A 24770-nucleotide genomic window follows, 5' to 3' on the forward strand; every position below is an offset into this window, starting at 1 on the left:
CAATTGTGTCTGAAAAGAATTCTGTAAGGGCCACTCATTGAAAAGATATATATAAGAATGACTCATTGCTTAGTCTCTTCTTCAAGGATGGATTCTTGATGCACCTTCATCGATTGCATGTACCAGAAGCAGCCCGACTTGATGTTCTAAAATTGGTTCATGATTTTCAACTGATTGTACATTTAGGTATTAAAAAACCTCAGTAACTTCTTTTCTGATCCTTTTGGTGGACAAGCTTTAAGAAGGATGACAATATGGTTTCTTTATGTGTTGTTTGAACTTAAGAAACAATTCCACACTCTTCTCCTTTGCGTTTGTTACAGCCACTCCCCATTCCATTTCACCTTTTGGCTCAATTTCTATGGACTTTGTGGTTGCACTAGCTATTTCTAAAGGAATGAACACTATCTTGGTCGTCTAGAGAGACTGTCTCACGAAAAGGGCCCATTTTATTACAACTGACGAAGTACCCACTGCGGAACAAACTGTTGAACTGACTATTCGGGAAGTCTTTGAATTATATGGTTTCCCTGACAATGTCGTTTCAGATTTAGGAATACAATCCCCTTCCAAATTCTGTAAATTGTTTTTGCAGTGCTCTTCTGATAGGAAGAAATTTGTCATAGCTACTGAAAGAACTAAAAATTCTGAAAGTTATTTTCAGGATGATTAAATGGATCATTATCTCACAGTGGATTTTGTGATGTTGAACTATGCTCAATTATTATATGCAAAGTCCTTTCTAAGCTAATACAGGTCTCCTAACAGTCTTCATTTCTGACTTAACTAATTTCAACTTCTCTTCCAGCAGTGACTGAGCGCTTCATACTAGAGATGAGCGAACACCCAAATGCTCGGGTCCGCGTTATTCGAGTCGAGCTTTTCGTAAAATTCAAGAGCTCTACTGGAGTAACGAACCCCATTGACTACAATGGGAGACTCGAGCATTTTTGTATGTGGGACGCCGGGTCCCGAGCTTTTTTTCTTGGTTCCTGGATTTTTGTGCTTCCTGCTTCTAGTTTAGCTTGTTGCTTCCTTATTCTACAACCTACTGCTGCTTGTCCATGTACTGAACCTGGACTGTTGCTTGATTACGCTTTCCTCTTTGACATCTTCTTCCTTCCATATTCTTTCATCCACACGACTCCAATCTTTCTTCTAGATTTTGATGGAGGGTCCTTTGGGCCCACTGCTGGAGATGATTCTTCAGTCCGCCCTCCATCTATATAGAATATGTGCATGTCCACTTACATCTGCATCATAATCTTTGTAATCATTGTACACAAAGGACAAACCATTAATAAGGTCTAAAAACTCTATTTCTATTGGATTGACAAATAATCTTAGTGACAAATCATTGTCTTTCAAGTTGCCTCCAAATGGGATAATTTTCCCACTGGTGTCAGAGCTTGGGCCCACTGGAGGATCCTCTGGTACTCTTGTGGGCCAAACCAACACTGTAAACCACAAGATGAGAGCCATCCTCAGGCATCTCTTCGAATAGTGTACAGTGTAAAACCTTTCTTTATAGCAAGAGCTTGGTAAACTAAGTTAATACTGATCTAGTGGTAGGCCCATATTTGTCACTCGGCGCTGGAGGGTCAGTGCCGGGAGTGGCTACTTTCAGGGAAAAGCACTGGTGGATATGAAGTAAAGTCATTTTTTCTCCAGAAACTCCTATTCCTGCCTCCTGCCGAACAATACAACAAAATCGTCATATTATTGGCATGGGGTCAGGGAATCGGAGCTACACACAGTGGGCTGAATGAATGGCAGAGTGAAAAGGAAGGAGACGAAAGATGCCTCTTCCTCTCCCCTTCACTGTGAGCACTGATTGGTGGTGGAGTGGCGATCAGCAGTTTGCTCTGTCTTCTGCTGCGCCACCAATCAAAGCCCCAAGCCGCACAAACTGATGGAGTGCACAGGGGAAGCGGTACCAGCCACTGTAAGACCACATTCCACTCTGCCAGACTGAGATGCAGCCCGGACCGCAGTGTAAGTTTTACAACAGCACTTGACTTACACTGAAGATGTTTTCCTGAGTAATGTAGACAATGCTGTCCTCAATGGGAAGGAGGGGCAGGGAGAGGGCACCAGCTTCAGGTATATTCCTGAAGAGGTCAGGCAGGGGGTCTCGGACAGGATATGCGTTCCTCCATCATTGCACTTTCATGACAGGGAGCTCAGACAGAGGATCATTCCCTGCAGACCAGCTGCATTATAGATTAGACTGATTTTGTAACTACAAATTAGCTTTACAGTGTCAGTGCATTAAAGGGAATTTGTCACCATCTTTTTGCAGCCCCATAAAGTAGTGCCTGTTGTGCTGATTACAGTAATATGTCTGTTGTATATATCTGTGCAGTAGTTTTGGAGAAACATGCATTTTATTAGTAGACAGACACAAAACTAGTCGTGCATATTCATGAGGTGCAGGTTAGCCACAGCTACCACCCAATAATTGGCAGCTCCCTCTCTATGCAAAGTAATAGGCAGACAGCAGTCAATCAATGGCTGAAGGACAAGTTAGTGTAGGTTGTCTGCAGCTCATGAATATCCAGGACTACTTTAAGTAGTCCTCCATGTATGTGCTGCTACTAATAAAATAAGTTTCTCCAAAACTACTGCACAGATCCATACAGCAAACATATCGTCACTACCTTGTGCTGCCCTCAGAAAGGGGTGCAAAAACATGGTGACAGAGACTCTTTAAGTCTTAAACTGTGTTTGCATTTCGTGGTCGGTCCGCAGACTAAGTTATGGACACCTTGTGGCTGATGCTGATGCTGCAGCAAGTTGGTACATTGCTGTAGTTTAGCACAGATACGTTCGATTTGTTTATAAATGGCCATGTGTTATTGCAGCTAATGCCCACCATTTGCGCTGAATTACATGGACACGCTGACTGCCGAGTTCTATAGCATCAGCAACAAGGCTGCCTCTGAGTGGTCACAAAACGTGAGCACAGCCTAATAGATACAGAATGTACTGTAACACTCATATGTACCCAGACAATTAAAAGATCACTCTGTTGTATTATGCATAAGATGCTACCACAAGGGGTTAACACAGCCTCTATGATGTCATGAGCGCCAGTGATGCTTTTTTTAAGAATGATATCGCACCGCTGCCGCCTGCGATAAGATCGCACATTTTTTTATTGCGACAGTCAATGTTAAAATCATATTGCAACGCATGTTTGTTGTGTTGCGATAAAAAGCAGGCTCCATAGGGAAACATGGGAGATTTAAAAAAAAAAAATCGCATATCGCTGAAAGATTGAACATGCCGCGCTTTTTGTTCTCTCAACATCGCATCAGTGAAAACATCGCTGATGGAAGGAAACTGTTGAAAATCATTGGTTTCATTATCTGCTTTTTTTCTGGCTATCGCATCAGGCAAAAAAATTGCGCGATTTTCTCGCCCCTGTAAAACCACCCTAACACAGATGTGAATGAGCACTTATTTCTAACCTGATAATCAGTAGCAGCCATGTCTAGGCCTCACTACCCCTCTCCTGAAAGCAATGACCATGCTTCATCTTCACTCTGCAGCACCTGCCTCGCCGCTGCCTCTTATACTCCACATTATTGATTTCCTTGGACGTAAGGAAAATCAATTACCTTCCTACAAAAAGTTGCTGCCACTGCCCCTCACTTCTGGACACTAAGGAAGATACAAGAGCGGCCTCTTGGACGGGGCTCCTCTCTGAGAACTGACAGCATCCGAGACAGAAGGCATCCGGATGATACTTCCACCTGCCGCCTTCTCCACTTGGTTGCTGCTGGATGTCAGGCAGTCATGGGCAGCACTTCCACCGGCCATTCTCCTATCGGGGATCAATATAGAGGAGGGAAAGAATGCGCAGGTCGACTGATTGGATATTTCTGCGGTACCCTTTGCGGGCTCTCGCGGTGCACCAGGGTAGTATGGCACCCTGGTTGAGAATCACTGACATAGGAGATAATGAATAGGGGTAAGCCCACCCCCTTCCACAGGACCTAAAAGCTCACTAAAGCTCTGCAAAGAACAGAGTTTAAAACTGCGACACAGGAGCAGTCCAGGAAGTGTGAGCTGCAGAGAGACTGAGAAGGAACATCACTTTCTTCTGGACCTGTTTACTGGGGTGAGTAATCAGAACATTGCCTCAGAAGGCTGAGAACGCTTTCGTGAAAGAGAGACTTTGGGCTAGTAGTACAGAGTGGTACAGGAGCCACAGTCTGCCAACGGGACAGAAGCTACAAGTGTGGGTGCAAATGAGCCTCACTACACTGGACTCAGAAGCAGCACTATTTTCTTGTGTAATCCACGAATCGTAAGTGAGGTTGACCTTCATGGGTGCGCACACTCGTAGGGTCTGAGTAAGTGGAACAGGTCTGTTATATAGATATACATCTATGCTTCAGCAAACATCATTTAAAGGAACTGCTCGCAGGTCACAAACAAGCGAAATGCTACATCATAACGTGAAGTCTAGGAGCACAGATGCTAAATACGGTTAATCATATTGATAGTAAGGAGGTGCTAACCTCTCTCTAAAAAGCTATTTATTATACCCTGGTGGCCATTCATTGTTGTGTTATAGAGAATATCTTGGCAAAGTAACGCTAATTCTGATTCTTAATACTGCTGCTTTCTTAATGCTGGTATGGAGTTGGTGCAAATAGCAATAGGCGACTATTACGTGAAAGATAAATTGCTTGTTAACTTTGTACACAAGACTCATTTCACTTTTGGTGGTCTGCATCGTATTCCTGTAACCTGTGTTGCGTCCAGCCCCTCACGGCATTTTGCAGTGGGCCTGGAGGGCATCAACCCCTGCCTGTGCTCCCCCTCCCAGGAGAGGGATCTTCCTTCATCCATAGGAACACCCCAAATGAAGATCCACTTTTAATTCCCAAGGTAAAACTTATTATGCCACCAAGATCCAAAATTACTGGCAAACAGGACAACAACTCATACAACAGGATACATGTTAACCCTTTGGTGTCCTTTGCCAAGCATTTATGCCACGGCAAATGCCAGGAAGATCAGTGACTACAGCATCTAAGTCGTTTGACAGAGGGAGGATGCAGATATCACCCCATTTTTGCCTGTGAAACATAATTGCAGAGTGCCAAGGAGTTTCTATGACAGCCAGAGACCTAATGAGCACCCCTCTGTCTGCCATCTTTGTACTCTTATTGAACCCTGCCAGAGGTATAATACACTACAATACAGAAATATTACAGTGTATTACATCAATAGTCAAACAATCGAATAGTTAAATATAGTGTTTAAAATATATTTAAAATAAAACACATTTTTTTTCCAGCACAATTACTTTTTGCCAAAAGGTATAAAAAAATTAAAAGCTAGACATAATTGGTTTCATTGCGACCGTAATAAACCAAACTATAATATTAACACACAGTGAAAGACATAAAAAATGCAAAAATTACATGTTTTCTTCTTGGCTTTTCAAAAGCAGAATAAAAAGTGCTAAAAAATATTCCCTCACAACTCCATCAGTAGAAAAAAAAATGTAAGGCCCTCAAAATATGATGACAAAAGTAAATGTTTTTTTTTTTTTTTTACAGTCTACAAAAGTAGTAAAGCAAACACAAACCCCCCACAATATAAGCGGCTACCAGATGTACTCGGCAGTGTGTTATTTCTTGCTAACCATTGAAAACCCATGCACTCCTGGCTGAGTATCTGTGTATATGAGGGGGTGAGGAGGAATATGTAGCTTCCATCCATAACTGACAGCAATGTAAAGTGTATAGTCATCTTTAGGGTATCGCCCCTTGCTACAGAAACCACATGAGAGTAAAATCCCACCAACCTGCAACAGCCATTGGTCAAAAGAGGAGCATTTCTAGCAAAACCTTTTGGCCCTTGGCCACCGCAGGTTGCAGGGTTTTGCCCCTGTGTGGTTTATACAGCGGGGGACCGTACCCTTAGTCTACCTCACTATCATTGAGCATTAAGAGTGCCTAGGGCACCGTGAAGCCTAAATGTGTCCTCGTCCAAAGGGTCTCACAGTCTTCAAGTACCACATCAAATTTTCAGAATATCCCAAGAGAACAAACCATTACATTAACAATTCCTTAATACTGTATGAGAGACCATCAGAACATGACAGTTGAGGTTCCTCAATGACCTAAATATAGGGAGCCTTGAACACTACCATCTTACCACAGAGATACCCATTTAGCTCTATCATCCAGATCAACTTCATCATCTCAATGTTGGGGCCTGACATATGGAAAGAAAGTTATCCCAACACCCTTACCCCTTTACTAAACCAGAGAATCATTTCATACCTCCTTTAACTGGAACACAGGGATGGCTATAGGCTGCGTATCCATTCTCAGCTAGAAGAAAAAAATAAGACGTATTCAACATGTGAGAAGAGTTTTGATGACTATTTGCAACCACATTTACAGAAAATACACCAAGATGGTAGATTTCAAAATGTCCCAAACTCAAGTGTTGGACAAGGACAGACATATAAAACAGCACAATAATCTGTATTACTTAGTTAGATATTGTATGCAGTCTCAAAAGGAATAGTATTGTTACAGTTCGAAATCTTATGACCAGGGTAGGTCACATTTTATGGGTTCATATATTGGACCCTTCTGCCCATCTGTTAAGAATAAGAAGTAATTAATAGATCAGTTGATAAGAACAAAATGGGGCAGATTTACTATTGAAAACGTACCAGTTTTGTAGCGCAAGTCTTTTACGCTTGCGATGCGGTTCAGACGCATGACTTTACAGCAAGGGGGTGTGGTATAAATACGACATTGTGTGCCAAAAACTGCTCCAAACTCTTGGTGCAAAATTTGACCCAATCAAGTGGTATAAAGTAAGAGCCCTTTGACCCAGCATAATAATCATTCGACTAACTGTTAGATTGAGTGGTTTGCACAACAATCAAGTGTAAACGCCTGCGGTGACTAAACGATCTGTGGTAAACTGTTCAATTATCGCTAACTGGATCTTTGATGCGAACCTAAATATCATTGTTTGTCTGCGGCAAATCCTTTCATGTAAGCATGAGGCAAAACAACTGGCTGAACAGACAACAGTGACCGAAGGATTAACTAGAGGCCTGGGTATTAGCTAATGAATGATTGAAACTTCCCAATTATCGTTCAGTGTAACTATATGCCTAGTGAATGATATACAATCACCATGTTACCGCTGGTTGCATGCTCGTTCCAATGTATCTTGCAGTGTTAAATCATAGTAACAGAGTATGTTAGGCTGAAAAAAAGACATATGTCCGTGTAGTTCAGTCTATTACCCTCCAATGTTGATCCAGAGGAAGACACAAAAAAAACCCAATGAGGTAGAAGCCAATTTTCCCCATTTAGGGGAAAAGGGCCCTGAGACCCTAGTCTCAGATGCACCAGACTTATTATGAAGCAGAGCCACAATGATGAATCTAAAATCACAGAGGTGAGAGAAAAAACGTACAAAGACTAGAGATGAGCGAGCACCAAAATGCTCAGGTGCTCGTTACTCGAGACGAACTTTTCGCGATGCTCGAGGGTTCGTTTCGAGTAACGAACCCCATTGAAGTCAATGGGCGACTCGAGCATTTTTGTATATCGCCGATGCTCGCTAAGGTTTTCATTGGTGAAAATCTAGGCAATTCAAGAAAGTGATGGGAACGACACAGCAACGGATCGGGCAGGCGAGGGTCTACATGTTGGGCTGCATCTCAAGTTCCCAGGTCCCACTATTAAGCTACAATAGTGGCAAGAGTGGGCCACCCCCCCCCCAACAATTTTTACTTCTGAAAAACCCTCATTAGCAATGCATACCTTAGCTAAGCACCACACTACCTCCAACAAAGCACAATCACTGCCTGCATGACACTCCGCTGCCACTTCTCCTGGGTTACATGCTTATAGCCGATTCCACTGAAAGCAATGGGCTGCCGGCGTGCGCGGGATGAATTGTCAGGAAGGGCTTAAATATAGAAGCCCTTCCCTGCAATTCATCCAGAAATGTGTAAAAATAAAAAAAAAATATATACTTACCTTGTCCCGGCAGACGGAGTTCAGCGCGGCCGGCCTACAGTGGGTGTGAAGGGGGTGTGAGTCAGACCTGCCCCCTGATTGGCTCAGCCCATTGCTTTCAGTGGAACCTGCTGTATTGCTGGCTCCATTGAATTCAATGGGCAAACATCGTTCTTCTCTGCCACAGCTGTTACAGCTGTGGCAGAGAAGAATGATTTGTCTTCTATATGTTCTCAATGGGGTCGGCGCTGCTGCCGCCGGCCCCATTGAGCACATATAGAAAAGAGAACAGGAATCGCAGATCGCAGATAGGTGCGATCTGCGATTTCTGACTATGGCCTAAGAAGGACCGTTGGGGTTCTTGAAGCCTAAAATAACTCCTAACGCTCTCCCTATAGCAGCTCCGGCATCAGCAGCACTGTCCCTGATCTCTGTCAGAATGCATCTGTGGCGAGCCACGGGCGGGCAGATTTATATACTCGGGTGACACCTGATCTCGCCAGCCACTCACTGCAGGGGGGTGGTATAGGGCTTGAACGTCACAGGAAGAAGTTGTAATGCCTTCCCTGTCTTTCTATTGGCCAGAAAAGCACGCTAATGTCTCAGAGATGAAAGTGAAAGTAACTCGAACATCGCGTGGTGCTCGTCTCGAGAAACGAGCATCTCGAACACCCTAATACTCGCACGAGTATCAAGCTCGGATGAGTATGCTCACTCATCTCTAACAAAGACATAACTCACAGAAAAGGAGCCAAAAATGTATCATCTGATACACTGCAGAGCAGGTTCAATCACCATAGACCCTGGTAGTATGGCTCTCTGCATACTACCAGGGTCTATGGTGATTGAACCTGCTCTGCAGATTATCAGATGGGTCATTTTTGGCTCCCTTTTCTGTGAGTTATGACAACAATAAATCTAGTGCATTTTAAGACTTTCTAGTTCAAATTTGAACTGTCAATTAGGCAATATTAGTAAATCAGCTCTAATGTGCCTCATATTCCACAAATTCAGCTCTCCTACATCATAATTTGCATAAGGGTTAATTCTATATTACTAACAGCGCACATAACTATGCTCCATAAAACTTACTATCTTCATAATAAGAAAACACCGTTGCAGAAGCCGTCTGTAGGTTGTAAACGGTTCGGTCCATCATAGCGTCAAAGGAAAATAGTTGAGGTTCGTGGGGTACCTAAGAGAGAATAGGGATCAGTAGTTACTTAGGGATTAGTTCAACTGGACACACATGTGTAGTCAAGCCCAAATCATTGACCAGTGAAGATGTGTAAGATAAAGACAAGTCAGGCTTAGGCAAGTTGTTGAATCAGTTCCCTGTTAGCAATTGTTGACGGTGAAAGGGAAGCTGACACCTCCAATAAACACCATAAACTAAGTTATGGTGCTTATAGGACAGGGAGCGTGGGGTCCGGGGAGTACCTCTTATACTTACCCGGCTTCCTGATCTCTTGCTGTCACCACTGGCAGCTGCTACTCCATCCATGAATGTTACTCTTTGCGTCAGTCAGTCTGTGCACACACTGTTCTCACCTGTATGTCTTACCTCTCAGCGCTGTCACCCATGGGTGTAAGCATAAATATGCTTGCTACCATAAGATTTTTATGTGCTACACAGAGTGCATTTTGCGGGCTATAGTGCCTGTATCAGCGCTATTTACTGTAGTCCTTTGTGCTGCCGAGACCACTGGTCCTGGAAGCGCCCTATCTGAGTGGGTCTAATTATTAAACGTGTCAGCTGACTTGGTAAGTCCAGCTGTTATTTTGTAAGCCTGCAAAATTGCGCAGTTCGCTGTGCGATTTAGGACAGACGGGGCCTTCAATGCTAAATCTGCGCACCGAATGTGTAGCAAATAGAACCCATTTATTTCAATGGATTCCTTCACAAGTGTTTTTTTTCCACATGCAACACGCTCTAATTGTGTGCCGAAGGCCCCCAACGTCCTGAAGTCGTGCAGTGAATTGTGCAATTTTACAGGCTTTAACGATAATACCTGGGCCTACTAAATTAGCTCAACCTCCTACTAAGTCAGCTGACCCGCTTACTAAGTAGGTTGCCCCGCCTACTCAAACGGCTGTCCCCAACAGCGCAAAAAAGTGCTATAGCCCACGATCATGCGCCCTGTATAATGCATATACGTCTCCCGACAGCATGCGTGCATTTGCTTAAGCCCGTGCGGTTGGCCTAAGGGTACACGCACACAGAAGTTTTTCCGTCTGATTGTTGGACAAAAAAGATCTGAAATCGGACGGAAATATGACCCATTCATTTGACACAAGGCAATTTGTTTTACACAGGCGGACAAGCAGAGTGAAAAAAAATTGCAGTATGTCCTATTCTGGTGCGATTTTTGGACTAGAATAGCACGAGTCAATGTGCGGACTCCTGCACATTACACAGCGCTCGAACGGGATGTCCGGAAGTTTCAGGCGCAACTTTTAAATCGCCCGTGTGCATATACCCTTATGTCACTCTCACACACTGCTTTTTATCGTGAATAGCGTGGCTTCCCGAGTGCCGCGCTTACTGCGGTACAACGCTCCTATTGATTTTAATGGGGCTTCCTAGACCTGCGCTTGAACAAATGGTGCAATTTTTGAACGCTGGTTTTTTCTATTATTCAGCATTTTTGCATTTTTAACGCTCCCCATCCCCCATCACAATGATAGGGTGCGTTAAGAAGTGCTGTCAAACGCTGTGACATGCGTTCAAAAACGCAGCTCGAAATTGCTGAAAAATACTTCGGTTCCGAGCTGCGTTCAACTGAGAGTGGCCTCAGCGTTACTCAGCAGTGCCAGGCTCAGGTGACAGATTTCCTTTAAACTAATTACGAGTTTAATGTCCAGATCTAGCAAGATACTTTAATGTATCAATATAGACCATAAGGAAAGCCAGCAATTGTAGACAAAGCACTGGACAGAGACCAGAAGAAACCATGGGGGAATGTCTGATGGTCAAGTGACCTTCCTTTATGTCTGGAAATTGATTAGATTTGAACACTAAATGCAGAAAATACCAAATTAAAATAAAAAACGAACTCTTTGTTCCAGAAGCTTGTGCATTACTGTAAAGCAACTGGCCGCAGCAGGAGCCCTCCCCCCCCCCCCCTTCCCTACTCTGCTTGCTAGAAGAGTCAGGAGATGTTCTTATAGGCACAGCAGAGCAAGTTTTCTAAAGGAAGACAAGGAAAAAAATGCATTCAGCTCACTTACTTTATCTAGATAAAAGACGACTTCTCCTTTAGGAGTTATTTCATACTTGGAAATGATGTTGTCATCTCTCAACTGCAAGAAGAGAAAATAAAGATCATTGGGAAAAAAAATAATTTAAAGGGTTGACACTAACACAACACAATTGGTCACCGCGGCCAGTCCTGAGCATCGGTAAAATGTCAATTAGTGACCACCTAAGTTTTGCAAAATACTGATAATTATCAATATAATCATACGGAGGAGAGTCTTAGAGAGAATCTGTTATGTACTCACATCATGGCTCTTCTTAGATTCGGCTCCTGGTACTGTGAGTGGGTCCAGTAGGTGGTCTCCACCACTCACTGTCATAGGGTGACATCAGACGTGATTCACAGTGAGAGGTGGGCACCGCCCACTTGACACATTCATAATACCAGGATCTGAATCTAAGAAGAACCCCCTGTATGGGGAAATCCTGCGGGGTGAATAAAGCATTATTTTGATAGATTGGACTTTTACAGAGGCAGTGATAACATATGTCTTTTTGTTTTATTATTTAGATTCTTTTATTATAAATACTGCAAAAGGCTTTTTTTTTAAGAAAAAAAAAAAACCTTTATTACCTTTTATTTTTTTAATAATTAGTAAAACTTTTTTGAAATTATTTTAACTTTTTTTTTAGTCCCCAGAGGGGGCAAGAACATATGATGCTTTCGCTGTTCCTGCAGTATGATGAAATTCCATAGCATTACATTATACAGCAATCTGACAGGCATTCTATCAAGTCATGGCACAGGCATTCTACTATGACAGCCCTGGGGTCTTTCAGAAGACCCCCGGCTTCCATGACACCCGCACGGCGACACACAAACTCATTGCAGGGGGCCATAGGGGAACCCGGCAAATCATACCCCAAACGTGCAGGACATAACTGAACGTCCAATAGCGTTAGGGGGTTGATTTAGAGTTCAATAAAATCTAAATAATGGCCAAAAAAAGAAAGTAATATAGCGTAACAACTGTACTGTCTATAGCTCATAGCAGGGGTGCAGCACCTGTAGCCCACAATATTCAGTATTCTAGAAGGGTAGGGAATTTATGCTGGGATGGAAAATCTGGTCTAGGTAAGCAGTGGTCTTCCAGAAATGACTTTATACTAAGTATTAGGTCTTGGTTTTAGGTAAATTAACTAACACCAACCTTAGACATAGAAGAGTAGTCAGGATTGTACCCAGATAACATTTTGGTCTTGACAATTGCCATGCCAGATTCATTGCGGGATCCTTGATAACTGAAAAACAAAAATCGCATTTCGTTTACATTTCTCACTCCCAGGATTCATGTCGGATCTGGCAATGCAAGTATAAGCAAAAAGACTATGAAGTGAAGTTTTCTAGAATACGTACAGCCTTTATAATTCCCCCGGTTTTATCAGGGAGAGATGCTCTTGAGCACAAACTGCACCTCTAACAAGTGAAACGCTGAGCAGACTGAAAAAAGCTCCTCTACACTCACCAGCTTAGATACTGGATGCAGAAGAGCTCTAAATTATGTTTTCTAATGTACCAAAAGGGTCTAAATTTTCAAAAACAGATCTCATATGTCTCCTGCTACAGAAGCACAGAATCCAATAACCTTGGGCAATTGCGACTGTCTGTTTAGTTTTAGAATATGTTGATCCCCTGACGTAACATCCTTCTCCCCCCCAAATGAAAATGTATCATACCTGAGGGTGCAGTTAAGTGTGATTTTGCGAGCCACTCCATTAAGACAGCTACCCGAGGAGGATACGGACAATGAGTAAGCAGAGTTTTCTTTGGGCACTGGGATGTTATATTGAGTTGTACTCTACATGAAAGTTAAAAAAAACATTATTAAAAGCAAATTAAACCCCCCGCAAATAATTCTCTATTACTTTTTATTGTGTGGACATTTTTAACAATAAAAAAAGTCAAAAAGTCTAGAGACAACCGTTAACATATCTTCATACTAAATAATCCAATCACATACTCTGTGCCTCAGCAATAGCCATTTCACCCATTTCTGAACAATTACATTGGCAGCAGAGGAGTAAACTTGTAGCTACGGGTCCCCAATGCAAAATGTTCAGCAGCGTTCCCCACCATGTGCCATACTGGTGTCTTCTTATGCGGCAGGGGCACCCTTCAGCCGTCAGGGTGTGCGAGTGACCACTAACCTTTATACCGTTGTGTAGTTGTGCCCCCGCCTGAGATAGTAAACAGTTGCTACTACGAAAGCCAAAAAGCTAGAAAAGGTTTACTAATTGAAAGTCACCTGTATCATGGTCCAGCCACTTCCAATGGCCTCAATTAGGTAGTCTCCATTGGCTTCTGGAAGTGCTTGTTTATGAACCACAAGACTATTGTCTTTATTTAAATTGAATGTGCCCACTTCACCATCATTCCTTCTGATTGTTACAGTTCGCTGAGCATTAGGAACGTAAAAATGTTCAGCAACGGCAGCCAGAGCCTGGATAGCCACTCTAGTGTCCTGCAAGACAGAATGAAAGGGTTAATGGTGCGTGTGGAGGTAAAACTAGGTAACTGGTTTTTCAAGTCATGATCATTTCTCATAGTTACCCGTGTTGATGAGAAGCCACCATTTGAGTTTTGTTGGCGAACAAGCCACACGGAGGCCTGGGCTATAGCTGAAAGGTCTTCTCGAGTACGTTTGGGGTTCCTGGCCATGCTTAGCAACATATAAGATGTCATCAACATCTCGGTTGAGGTAAAAGGCGGCAAGAAATATGGAACTTTTGGCATCACAGGCATATCTTCACGTTCCCAGTGGATTGTGCCATCTACATTAACGAATATATAAAAAGTCTGAGTACAGTATTGATACATACATTGTGAAATTTTGATAAACCATCTACTTGCACTGAAAGTCATCGAACCTTGATTTATGGCCTTTTTCATCAGTTTGTCAAATAAGGGTTTTCTATATTCTTCATCATTTGCCATGGTGAAGGCGTAGAGCATGAGGACATCATTATACATATTCTGCTCGCTCTTAGATGCAGTCCTCAGACATTCCATCGCACCATTCAACAGAGTATGCTAGAAAACAAATGGAACAAATACCGTATGGCACTGTTTTCACTCTTTCCCGCATTTCTTATGCCAGAGAAATTGTTTCTATAACACTTTATGGCTTTCTCGTCCTTTTTTCAGCTCATTGGCCTATATGTAATTGTAGCAGGCTAAGGCCTCGGTCACATGGGCGTTTTTTCGTGCGATTTGCACATGCGCATGCGATCTGCGCATTTTTAGAACCATTGCTTTGCTTTGCTGTCATTCAATAGCTGAGAGCTGCCCCTGATTGGTCCTTGTGCTGAGCCAATCAGAGGCTGCACTCACTCACCCATTCATGAATTCATGAATGGGTGAGTGAGAGCTGCCTCTGATTGATGGGGGCTGTGACCAATCAGAGGCAGCCCATTCAGCAGGCGGGGATTTTAAATCACCGTCTGCTGAATACTACTCAGAGCAGTTCAGGAGAACTACCGGCCGGCAGCGGCTGAACTCCGGCTGCCGGGACCAGGTGAGTATATATGTTTTTTTTGTTTTTACACATTTCTGGATGATTTTCAGGGAAGGGCTTATATTTTTAAGCCCTTCCCGAAAATTCATCGTGCGCTCACCGCCAGCCCATTGCTTTCAATGGAGCCGGCTGTATTGCCGGCTCCATTGAATTGCAATGGGTTGGACAGCGCTCCTGTGATCGGGGCCTTTTCCCCAAAAACGCTGCTAGCTGCAGATTTGTCGGGCGATTTTTCGGCCCCGGTCATGCGATCCGCAAATCGCGGCAAAAAAACGGTCGTCTGACCGAGGCCTAAGGCTGAATGCATATGGGCATTTTTGCACTGCGGGATCCGGAGCACATACTGCCCATTAACATGCTATGTGAAATCGCTTTTTCCTGCCCATGAGCGGAAATAAACTGCAAGCTTCTGCTCGCAGGGGGAAAAAAAAAATCGCAGCATGTTCCATGTTGGTGCGGGTCTCGAATAGATGGTTTACATTGAAGTAAATGGAAGCCGACCTTCCTACAACCAATCCGCAGTGAGCGGTGCACATTGGCCGCAGGATCCGCGTCATCACCTAGCGATGGCGTGTCACGCTCTGTACTGCACATGTGCGCTGGCTGGCACATCACATTGACATTTGCTATATCTGTACCATTAAAAAAATGCTGGCTTTTTATTTTCTACATTCATTTTCTGTGGGAATGGATAAGAAAATGCGTGCAAAGAAAATCTTAGGGAATACTGTTGAACATCTTTATTTTCAGCTTATAATATTCTATTATACTTCTGCTGATACATAACTCTTTGTGTCATTATAATACCGGCTGTTATGGCAGCACATAGCATGCTCTAACAATAGGCCAATTATATATACACTCCTGGGGTCCTTTCTAAAAATCCCCAGTGGATCACCAGGTGAACCAATAGCACAGGAGCATCCTCTTCTGTGGTCATTAAAGGGTTAAATGGCCAATGTTAGAGGTTCCTCTGATCGTGGTCATTAGAGCAGTTGCTTGGCTATCATTGGTTAGTGAAGCACCTGATCTAGGGTGGCAAGGGTTACCCATGCAGGATTTATTCTATAGCGCAGTAGAATAAGGCCCCTTAATGACTGCTGTAAAATAAATGTACTGGTGGTCATTAAAGGGTTAATCATTCGTGGTATATTTGTCATGACAGATATGTTACTTACCCCCAAACTGTAGTTAGATTCCAAAAGTGCATGGGCAACAGTAGCTGTATACTGTACATCATTGTCCCCTTCCTGTAAAAAATAGATGAAATGATCACAGTCTTCAGAAAGTGATTGTGTACAGTTGCCTGCCACAGAGACCAAAAACTGACAGGGGGGTTGTATACAAAGGATTATCTGTGTATATAGCATATACCATTACCATTCCGCTTTTCTAGGCCTCCAGCAGAACAATATAGCTATTATTAACTCCACCACTCTCTGCTAATTCTGTCCCAGTCTACTCAGCAAAGCTGACAAGTGAGCTGCAGAAAACTGCAGAAAAATGTGTGCTCAAATGATTAGCTTGGGAGATTCCCTTTTTTCTTTTTTGTTACTATCCATCTGTTATTTCTTGATATTTTCACTTAAATTCTCACCTGATTTGTGACAGGTTTTCCCTCGGCTCTAAAGCAACCATTTTCTAGTTTTTGGGAGTTCTCCAACCAGATCAGTGTTTGCTGCTGTCGGTCTTTATCAACGTAGACATATTCACTGATGGCTTCAAAGCATGCAAAGGTTTCGGCAGTCAGCCTGGAGATGAAACAACAAATCCTAAATCCAGTAACTTGGCAGCTTAACGCCCTATACAGTAAATGATTCTTACCAAAGTGCTCAAAGTCTAAAGCAGGTACAGTACTTCAATGAAAAAGTGGAAGTAGAATGTCACTTAATGGCCCTGTACCTAAAAACAGTTGCCCAAATAACGGAGCCAAGCAATTACTCATCCAGTGGCATTGCTATAGGGGTCACAGTTGCGACCCAGCCCCTTGAGAACAGAGGAGACTGATGGGTATAAGCAAGGACGTTCACACAGCAGCAGTAAATGCTGGAGATACTGAGAAGATGTATGTTTGAGTTTAGATACTGGACAGAGGTGCGGATTGGCGAAAGAGGGACCAGAGTACAAATGGGGACCACAGAAGGACACACTATAAAAATATGGAGACCACTGAGGGGCACACTATGAGTAACCGGGGACCACTGAGGGGCAGACTACAATTATATGGGGACCACTGAGGGGTGGACGATAAGTATATAGGAACCACTGAGGGTCGCACTATAAGTATATGGGGACCAGTGAGGAGTGCACTACAAGTATATGGGGCCACTGAGGAGTGCAGTGTAACTATATGGAGACCACTGAGGAGGGCACTATAATTATAGGTGGACAACTGAGGTGTGCACTATAAGTATATATGGACACAGAGGAGTGCACTATAACTACATTGGGACCACTGAGAGGTGCATTATAACTATATGGGGACCACTGAGGGGTGCACTGTAACAATATAAGGACCACTGAGGAGTGCACTATAAGTATATGGGGACCACTGAGGAGTGCACTATAACTATATGGGGACCACTGAGGGGTGCACTATAGCTATATAAGGACCACTGAGGAGTGCACTATAACTATATGTGGACCACTGAGGAGTGCACTATAGCTATATAAGGACCACTGAGGAGTGCACTATAACTATATCAGGACCACCGAGGAGTGCACTATAACTATATCAGGACCACTGAGGACCACTGAGGAGTGCACTATAACTATATAAGGACCACCGAGGAGTGCACTATAACTATATGGGGACCACTGAGGACCACTGAGGAGTGCACTATAACTATATAAGGACCACCGAGGAGTGCACTATAACTATATGGGGACCACTGAGGGGTGCACTATAACTATATAAGGACCACTGAGGAGTGCACTATAACTATATAAGGACCACCGAGGAGTGCACTATAACTATATGGGGACCACTGAGGACCACTGAGGAGTGCACTATAACTATATAAGGACCACCGAGGAGTGCACTATAACTATATGGGGACCACTGAGGACCACTGAGGAGTGCACTATAAGTATATAGGGGCCACTGAAGAGTGCACTGTAACAATATTGGGACCACTTAATTGTTTACAAGTGTAGGAAATGAACAGAGTCCAGGAGGACTACTCAAACTAGGCAGAACGGCAGCCTCAAGCAAGCCTGTGCAAGCTTAATCCATGTGGGACCAAAGAAGCTCTATCCTCCGATTATGGCCTGTTTTCTACACAAAGAAAGACCATGATCTAGACTCAAAGATATAATCAGAAAAAGGAACAGCATTGTTCATGGACATCCTAGTTATACTTCTGTAAGTGGATCTCGATTTTACAGTACTGTTCTTACTTACACAGAGTTGACTTCACTGGAGGTTGAAAATAGTCGATAAGCTCCACCGGAAATGAAGGAAAGTTGGCGTTGATACCCTAAAAATCAAAGACAGCATATTTATACATACCTGCAGCCAAAACTACTTTACGAGAAGCTAGGTTTTCTGTGAAATCGCAGAGCTGTAAAACACAAGGACCCAACACTTACCTTCGCTCATGTAACCCTTTGCTTTCTGTAATGTTTCCTCTGTTAGTTGTTCTGTTTTTTTTAGATAATTTAATATATGTGGAATAACCCACAAGCGGCCAAGATTTTGATCACCGCAACCATAGGGTTTCTGAACCAGGTTGTTAAGGTTTTCTAATGAGAGTCCAATGATATCGGCTGTAGGGAAGATGAAAAAGTCAATGTACAGTTAATCAGAGATGGAAGTTTCGGAACTATGCCTGCATGGATGTAAATGTCAATTCTGTTCATTTACAGAAAGCGGGGATCTTCAGAATGGGGAAAAGATACATAAAGTACATTGCAAAATGACAGAATTCTCTATGGCCATTTCTTTTCTGAACAGTCGCCCATACAATGGACAGTACTGCAATAAGCCTGAAAGTGCATTTACAATACTTTGCAATGAAATACATCTAGAAGTACTCACCAACAACTGTCACAAATGCTTTGACGGAGTCCTGCACTACATTATCTGGAAGAGTTATACTGATTGGCAGCTGAACGTTTTTGCCTTCTAGAAGTTAGAAAAGAATTATGAAAGTTTAAAAAAGTAATAAGCTAAAGTTCCAGGAAAAAAAAAAAAATTAACAAACCAAAAACACGAAGTAAGGAGCTCCGAGGGGATTACTTACCTTGCACAAGGACTAGATTACTTATAGTCCGTGCTTGAGGGATACCTTCCGCCTGGAAAAGAAAAAGAAAATGTTGCTGTCTTACATCTAGGTTGTTGTTTTTTTTAGGGGTGCAGCTTAATTACCTTTCTTGTACATGACCATTCATTCAAAAGCCTTAGCCCATCCATCTAAGAGTCTTGGCACATAGTCTTAACCTCTCAAATCTCTCTAGGTCTCACCTCTACTACCATGGTTGGCACAACGGTGTCCTTGGGAAGAGGTTGGGAAGAGTCACTTGGTCCATCACAAGACTTGCCAATGAAGGTCATTTCAGCAGTGGCAGTAAAAGAGATCTCACCTGCAGTAAAAATTGCAAACCATATGTAAATAAGAATGAACATTCAATTAGGTGAGGAATTAGTAAATGTAGGTTGGCGGGTTTACATGGGCATCATTGCTCTTACCAATAACTTTTGGTGATGTTTCCCAGGTGTAGGTGGCATGTCCACCGGGAGGTATACAAGCATCCTGCGGGCCATCCGTCAGTGTAGCATCATATTGAGGGGAGTCTTGCAAATAAGCGTTGGCCTAAAGTGACAGCAAGTAAAATAATAACTGGTACAGGATACATCTGAAGACCATGCTGCTTTTACGGTCACAATCTGTGAGACCAATAGTATATGTCCTTAACAACGACCATGCAAATATATTTTGGCATAGAGATCTATAAATACATAACTACTGCACTGTATAACTTGGCTGGAGGGCACAGTCTGTATTATAGTCCACACTATTGGGCCCTGGTGCCTTAGGAGTCCCAAAGGCCCCTCTATCATATAAGAAAATACCAATATTACAGATGGCACATGGATGGTCGGGGGCCATGTTGCAGATTTTGCATTTGGGCCCATTACATTTATTGTCTGCCTAATCTTTTAAGATTCAAGCAATACCCCTGCCTGCTCATGTTGAATTGATGGACTTCGTAAAAGACCCAACGATGCCGAGGAAAGTTGTGAAAGGCCCCTATCCTACATTTTTGCATCCGGGTCCATGAGCCTTCAGCTAGGCCTCTGCCTGAGATCGTTTTTCCTATGTCAGATTACTATATAGCTCCCATAGTTGAAGATAAGTGCCTGCAATCATACAAATCTGCAGATCAGTTTCTGTGTAGACACCGAGTCAGCAGAGAAGGAAGGAGAATTTCAGCTCTGAAGCTTGCAGAATGATAAATTGATGCATTTGGGCAGGACTACTTACTTAATTATTTAGATTTATACAGGTGCCAAATTGTATTCAAACACTTTAGAGGGTATGTATACATTAGCAATTAGGAGTGCATTCAAAATGAAGCAACTTTGCAGGTACGAATGTAACCAAGTTTAACTTGACTGTGATAGATTTCTTTTGCAGATTATCTTAAAGGGGCTTTCCAGGAAAAATATTATTGATGACCTATCCTCTTAAAAGGTTTCCCGTTTTCATACTTTTTTAGATAATAATTAGTGCTTCAGTGTCTTTCTTATGTACAGTTGTCAATATTAGAAACATATAGAGAGGCCAGTGGAGGAAGCAAAAGCAACTATATATTAGGGATGTCGCTCAAAATTGAAATTTTGGAAAAACATGTCCCATCCTCTAATTTTGTTCTTTTTAATAACAAAAGTTTTAAAACATAAGGCTTGGAGACAATTGGCTAATATTCAGAGGTGCTGCAAAGCAATTGAGCATTTATATATTAGGTTAGTGTTATTTTTTTTCTCCCACCACCTAAAATTGTTCATTTTTATGTAAAAGTGATTATCCCAAAGTTTCCCTGTTGTTTCTGAAAACTTACTGGTGCTGCAAGGCCCTTATATTCCAAATTTGAGTGGCACCTTAATAATAAATATATGGTTTAAGTTTGCTCACTTTTACGTGGTGCTCCAAGTTATTGCGTACAACTCCCTTCAAAACCACGACTTCACCTCGGACAGCAGAATATTGAACAGGCATGTCCATGAAGAATGGAAGGATTGTGGTAACATTAGCTGGAGTTCTGGTCATACCAAAACCGCTTTCTTCAGAGGTGCAGAAAGCAGTTCCTTGCCAGCTTGTGATGCTGTCAGGAAGAGTGTCCGATGCAGTGGCATGGCCTTCGTTGCTAAACAAAGAAAAGCGAGAAATTCAGAGGTGGAGAATCACAAGGACGTACGTTTCCAACAACTAGTAGAGTCTTTTTGCAGTTGATCACTCAGATACATAGCAAACTCCAATGAGATCTATTGAGAATCATCCGGTCCATCAACCTAGAGAATATAATGGATTACTCTTTGGATTTTGCCTAAAATTTGACATTGATTTGGTCGAGGGTTTTTAAGATTGGTGAAATTGATAAATGTCCTTGTATGTACAATTCAACATAGAATTCAATAGCATTCTTAGAAATGTTATTAAAGAGTCATGAGATTAAAATGAAGATACTTACTCTAGAGGAACCATAACCCACATGAAAGTTTCGGCAAAGTTGGTTCGAACAGTTTCGATTTGTCCACCCCCGGATGCACTATCCATTTCTAAGCTGGCAAGCTTAGCCATAGGAGCACTTGAGAAACCACCACCACCAATTCCTGTAACAAGATGGGATGTTGATTCTTGAGCTACAAAGTTTCATGAACATTAAATCAAAAAGTAATCAAAAAGCAACCAAAGATAAGTACTTACCAGGATTTTTACCGCCCAGAGGAATGATATTTTGTGGAGGTGGATTGTTATCACAGACTTCAGGTTTTCTTATTCTGAGTCCTGTCCCAACAACTAGTCCCACAGACTAATATTTGGGGTCAAAAAGAAAAAAAAATAAAGTCATGCACTATATCTTCCCTGCTATATTTTTTCTGCGTTGAAGAAACTTTTTTGAACCCCCTTAAAAAATGTTTACATCTAGGGTGCAGCATTGACACAATACAGTGTATATCTGGAGTTGGCTTTACACTACGTTCAGGACACTTCTTCTCCCATACTTTTTTGGAGGTCTGAGGGGGGCGTGGCATGTTTCTCACTCTCCAACTTACTAAGGAAAAGTCTACCACACTTCTTTATGCCAAAAAATAGTATTCCCTGTGATGTAATAAAAATGGATGTACATCTTGTCTTAATTATTTGCTCACTGTGATACCATGTAGATGAGGAGCCTTATACATTATGGCCGCAACCGGTTGTGGCTCTCCTCACCTTCCACAGCCATCAGCATTCTCCTAGTTTTCTGTGCGGCAGACGCCATACTGTGCTCCCATCTGTTTCCTCTGTTAAAGGGCATATGTATGCTTAGCCGGCCTCTTAAAGGGCGCATTCACAAGCCCAGATTTCCCATCTCCAGATTATTCATTTGCTCCTCAAGTTATTTAAGGTAACCTCCCCCATTTGACAATAAGGTTTCTAGTGACTGAAGTGAAGGTGTTCTAGTGTCTCCCTCTGCCTGTATTCCCAATTTTCCTGAACTCTGCAGGGAACAGTTATGAAAGATGTTTGATTTACAAAGGTCACAAAATTTGGCGCTAGATTTGCTTGCAAAAAATTTTGTGACTTTTGGCCACTTTCCAAAAAAGGGGGAGTAGCTTCAGGAGGCAGTGCGGCAGCTCCAGATCGACAAAGTTATATATAATTTACACAAGAAACTGGTGTAAATTATATCAAAAATGTATGCCAGGAGGTGCCAACATGCAGCTAATATATGAAGAGGCAAGCGCCTATTCATATATTAGGTGTAGCGTGCACCAGGGGAAATAATGTTAAGACCAGTGTTTGAAATTACAGCCCTAATGCATTTACCCCTGCTTGTCCCAACATTGGCCTGATGACTACAATTGCCCTGACTGCTTCTTGACCTTACCTTCTGCCTGAACTCTGCCTGCCCTGACCGTGGCCTGTTATACTGGCTTCATCCTTGTTTGTCCCTTTGGTACCACTACCCCATATCTTCTGACCCATCGAGATCCGCTGCCACTGTACTGAGACTGCTCCTGGGAAACAACCTGATGCTTCCCTACAGTGAAGGCCAGATCCCTCTAAAAATGGATTAAGGAGTGAAGATCAGAGAACCAGAGAAGTTGTTGATCCGGGTCTTGCAGTCAAGTAGGAACTTGCAAATGTTGATCCATGGACTACTTTGACTGCCATTATAGAGTTGGGGAGGATTTTTTCCCCCCAAAATGGGGGAAATTGGCTTCTGCGTCGTTGGAAGTTTTTTGCCTTCCTCTGGATCAACGAGGGGTGGTGGGCGGGAGGACAGACTGAACTGGATGGATATTTGTCTTTTTTCAGACTTGCATACTATGTTACTATGTATGTGTGTATGTGCTCAGAAGCAGCCCAAAGTCAAATTAGTCAGTGGCACAGTGGGTCCATGTCTGCTGCGTTACACTTACCTTAACTATACCATAGGAATCACCTTCTGATGAGCTGCTCCGAGGTACATAATACCTTCCATTGTAGAAGACCAACTTGTCTGGGTCCTCACACGGTGGTGCTGGCTCTTCAACATCAAATCCAGCAACATTGTAACCAAAATAATAGGTCCGACGAGAGTTGTAGACCTGAAAAAGAGATGTAGCATTAGTCATTGTGTCAGATTTTGCCCTACCACACGCAAGCCACCATTCCTAGACCAGTGGAATGTGCAAACCAAGACTATCATCGCTCATTGGCCATCCCCCAAAAATAGTTAAAAGTAAAAGTATCTCCTCATTACTTACTCTATCAGCTGAAAACTGCTCATAGGGGTTGAGAAGCAACAGATTGGAATCAATCACACGCAATGCACAATAGGAATTTGGAGCTGCAGAAAGCTGTGCATCAATCACGGATCCTGGTGCTACTTTTTCTTCTGAGAAGGTCATAGAAACCTAAAATGAGACATGTATATAAATGATTACTCAAGTCACTGGTACTAAGGAAACCCAAAGGTTTATCTCCCATTAGAGGAAAAGAGTAATATAAGTGGCATGAGGTAATTGAAGAGATGGGCCATTATACTTCTTGCATTGTGACCAAGGTGATTGGCTGGAAGGCATGTACTATAAAGAGTCAGGAGTCTACGTACCTGATTTTTGAAGCACTTCTCAATGTTGAGACTGGTAGTATCAGCAATCATTTCGTTTGGCAGAATGCTGTATATAACCATATTAGAACTGGGAGCCATGCTATAAGACACTGGGATAACCATGGAGAAGGTACCATTCTTAGCTGTAAGGAGGCAAATGGAAATTTACTAGAACAGAAGAGGTTATTTAGTACTTACTTCTTTAATTGCGTAATGATCACTTGAAGTTACAGCCTGAGGCTGCACTACTGAGATCCTGATGACATCACGATCAAATATACAATAGCATTGGTTTGTATATGTGGGGGTAGTGATGCATCTGATCATTTGGATTTGCACAAGGTCTCAGACTGAAGTTAGAAGTCGAGAGGTCTTGTCATAACTTGTCAGTAGTGCAGCCTCAGGCTTTTGGGTTTGTAATTTCAGAGAATTTCAGAGATTTGAGTAAGGAAGACCTCTAGATTATAGTGGTGAGCAGAGGTGGAATTTGATATTGCTGGGCCCAAATGCATAACAGGCCCCCATTTATAATGCTTCCTTTACAACACTGGTCTGTTTATATGGGGAGGGGGGGGGGGGGGAGCATATGGGCGGCATAAAGCAACTGGTCTCCCTCTGCACCCTCTACAATTATGCCCCTGGTGGTGAGTGCTGCATGATCGTCGAGGTTAT

At 42.7% G+C, this 24770-nt stretch overlaps 1 protein-coding gene across 2 annotated transcripts in view; it reads right to left on the minus strand.

The window, feature by feature from the left end:
* Positions 1-24770, minus strand: part of LOC136626338 (ovostatin-like) — a 56035-nt gene that overhangs the window by 2390 nt on the left and 28875 nt on the right. Inside the window, exons 14-36 of one of the 2 annotated variants that reach the window (XM_066601312.1) lie at positions 24099-24241; positions 23752-23901; positions 23425-23592; positions 21722-21827; positions 21486-21627; positions 20930-21161; positions 19483-19606; positions 19258-19376; positions 19037-19088; positions 18832-18918; positions 18384-18560; positions 18196-18271; positions 16390-16543; positions 15971-16042; positions 14146-14308; positions 13829-14049; positions 13524-13739; positions 12955-13076; positions 12429-12519; positions 11250-11321; positions 9111-9213; positions 6309-6359; positions 1076-1222 (exon numbers count right to left, since the gene is read on the minus strand). In XM_066601312.1, coding sequence (XP_066457409.1) covers positions 1092-1222; positions 6309-6359; positions 9111-9213; positions 11250-11321; positions 12429-12519; positions 12955-13076; positions 13524-13739; positions 13829-14049; positions 14146-14308; positions 15971-16042; positions 16390-16543; positions 18196-18271; positions 18384-18560; positions 18832-18918; positions 19037-19088; positions 19258-19376; positions 19483-19606; positions 20930-21161; positions 21486-21627; positions 21722-21827; positions 23425-23592; positions 23752-23901; positions 24099-24241 — 2972 coding nt within the window. In that variant the 3' untranslated portion in view covers positions 1076-1091. The remainder of the gene's footprint in view (positions 1-1075; positions 1223-6308; positions 6360-9110; positions 9214-11249; positions 11322-12428; positions 12520-12954; positions 13077-13523; positions 13740-13828; positions 14050-14145; positions 14309-15970; positions 16043-16389; positions 16544-18195; positions 18272-18383; positions 18561-18831; positions 18919-19036; positions 19089-19257; positions 19377-19482; positions 19607-20929; positions 21162-21485; positions 21628-21721; positions 21828-23424; positions 23593-23751; positions 23902-24098; positions 24242-24770) is intronic. The other variant, XM_066601313.1, reaches the window with a different exon arrangement.

The sequence above is a fragment of the Eleutherodactylus coqui genome, chromosome 4 (genome assembly GCF_035609145.1).
Source record: "Eleutherodactylus coqui strain aEleCoq1 chromosome 4, aEleCoq1.hap1, whole genome shotgun sequence".
Lineage (NCBI taxonomy): Eukaryota > Metazoa > Chordata > Amphibia > Anura > Eleutherodactylidae > Eleutherodactylus > Eleutherodactylus coqui.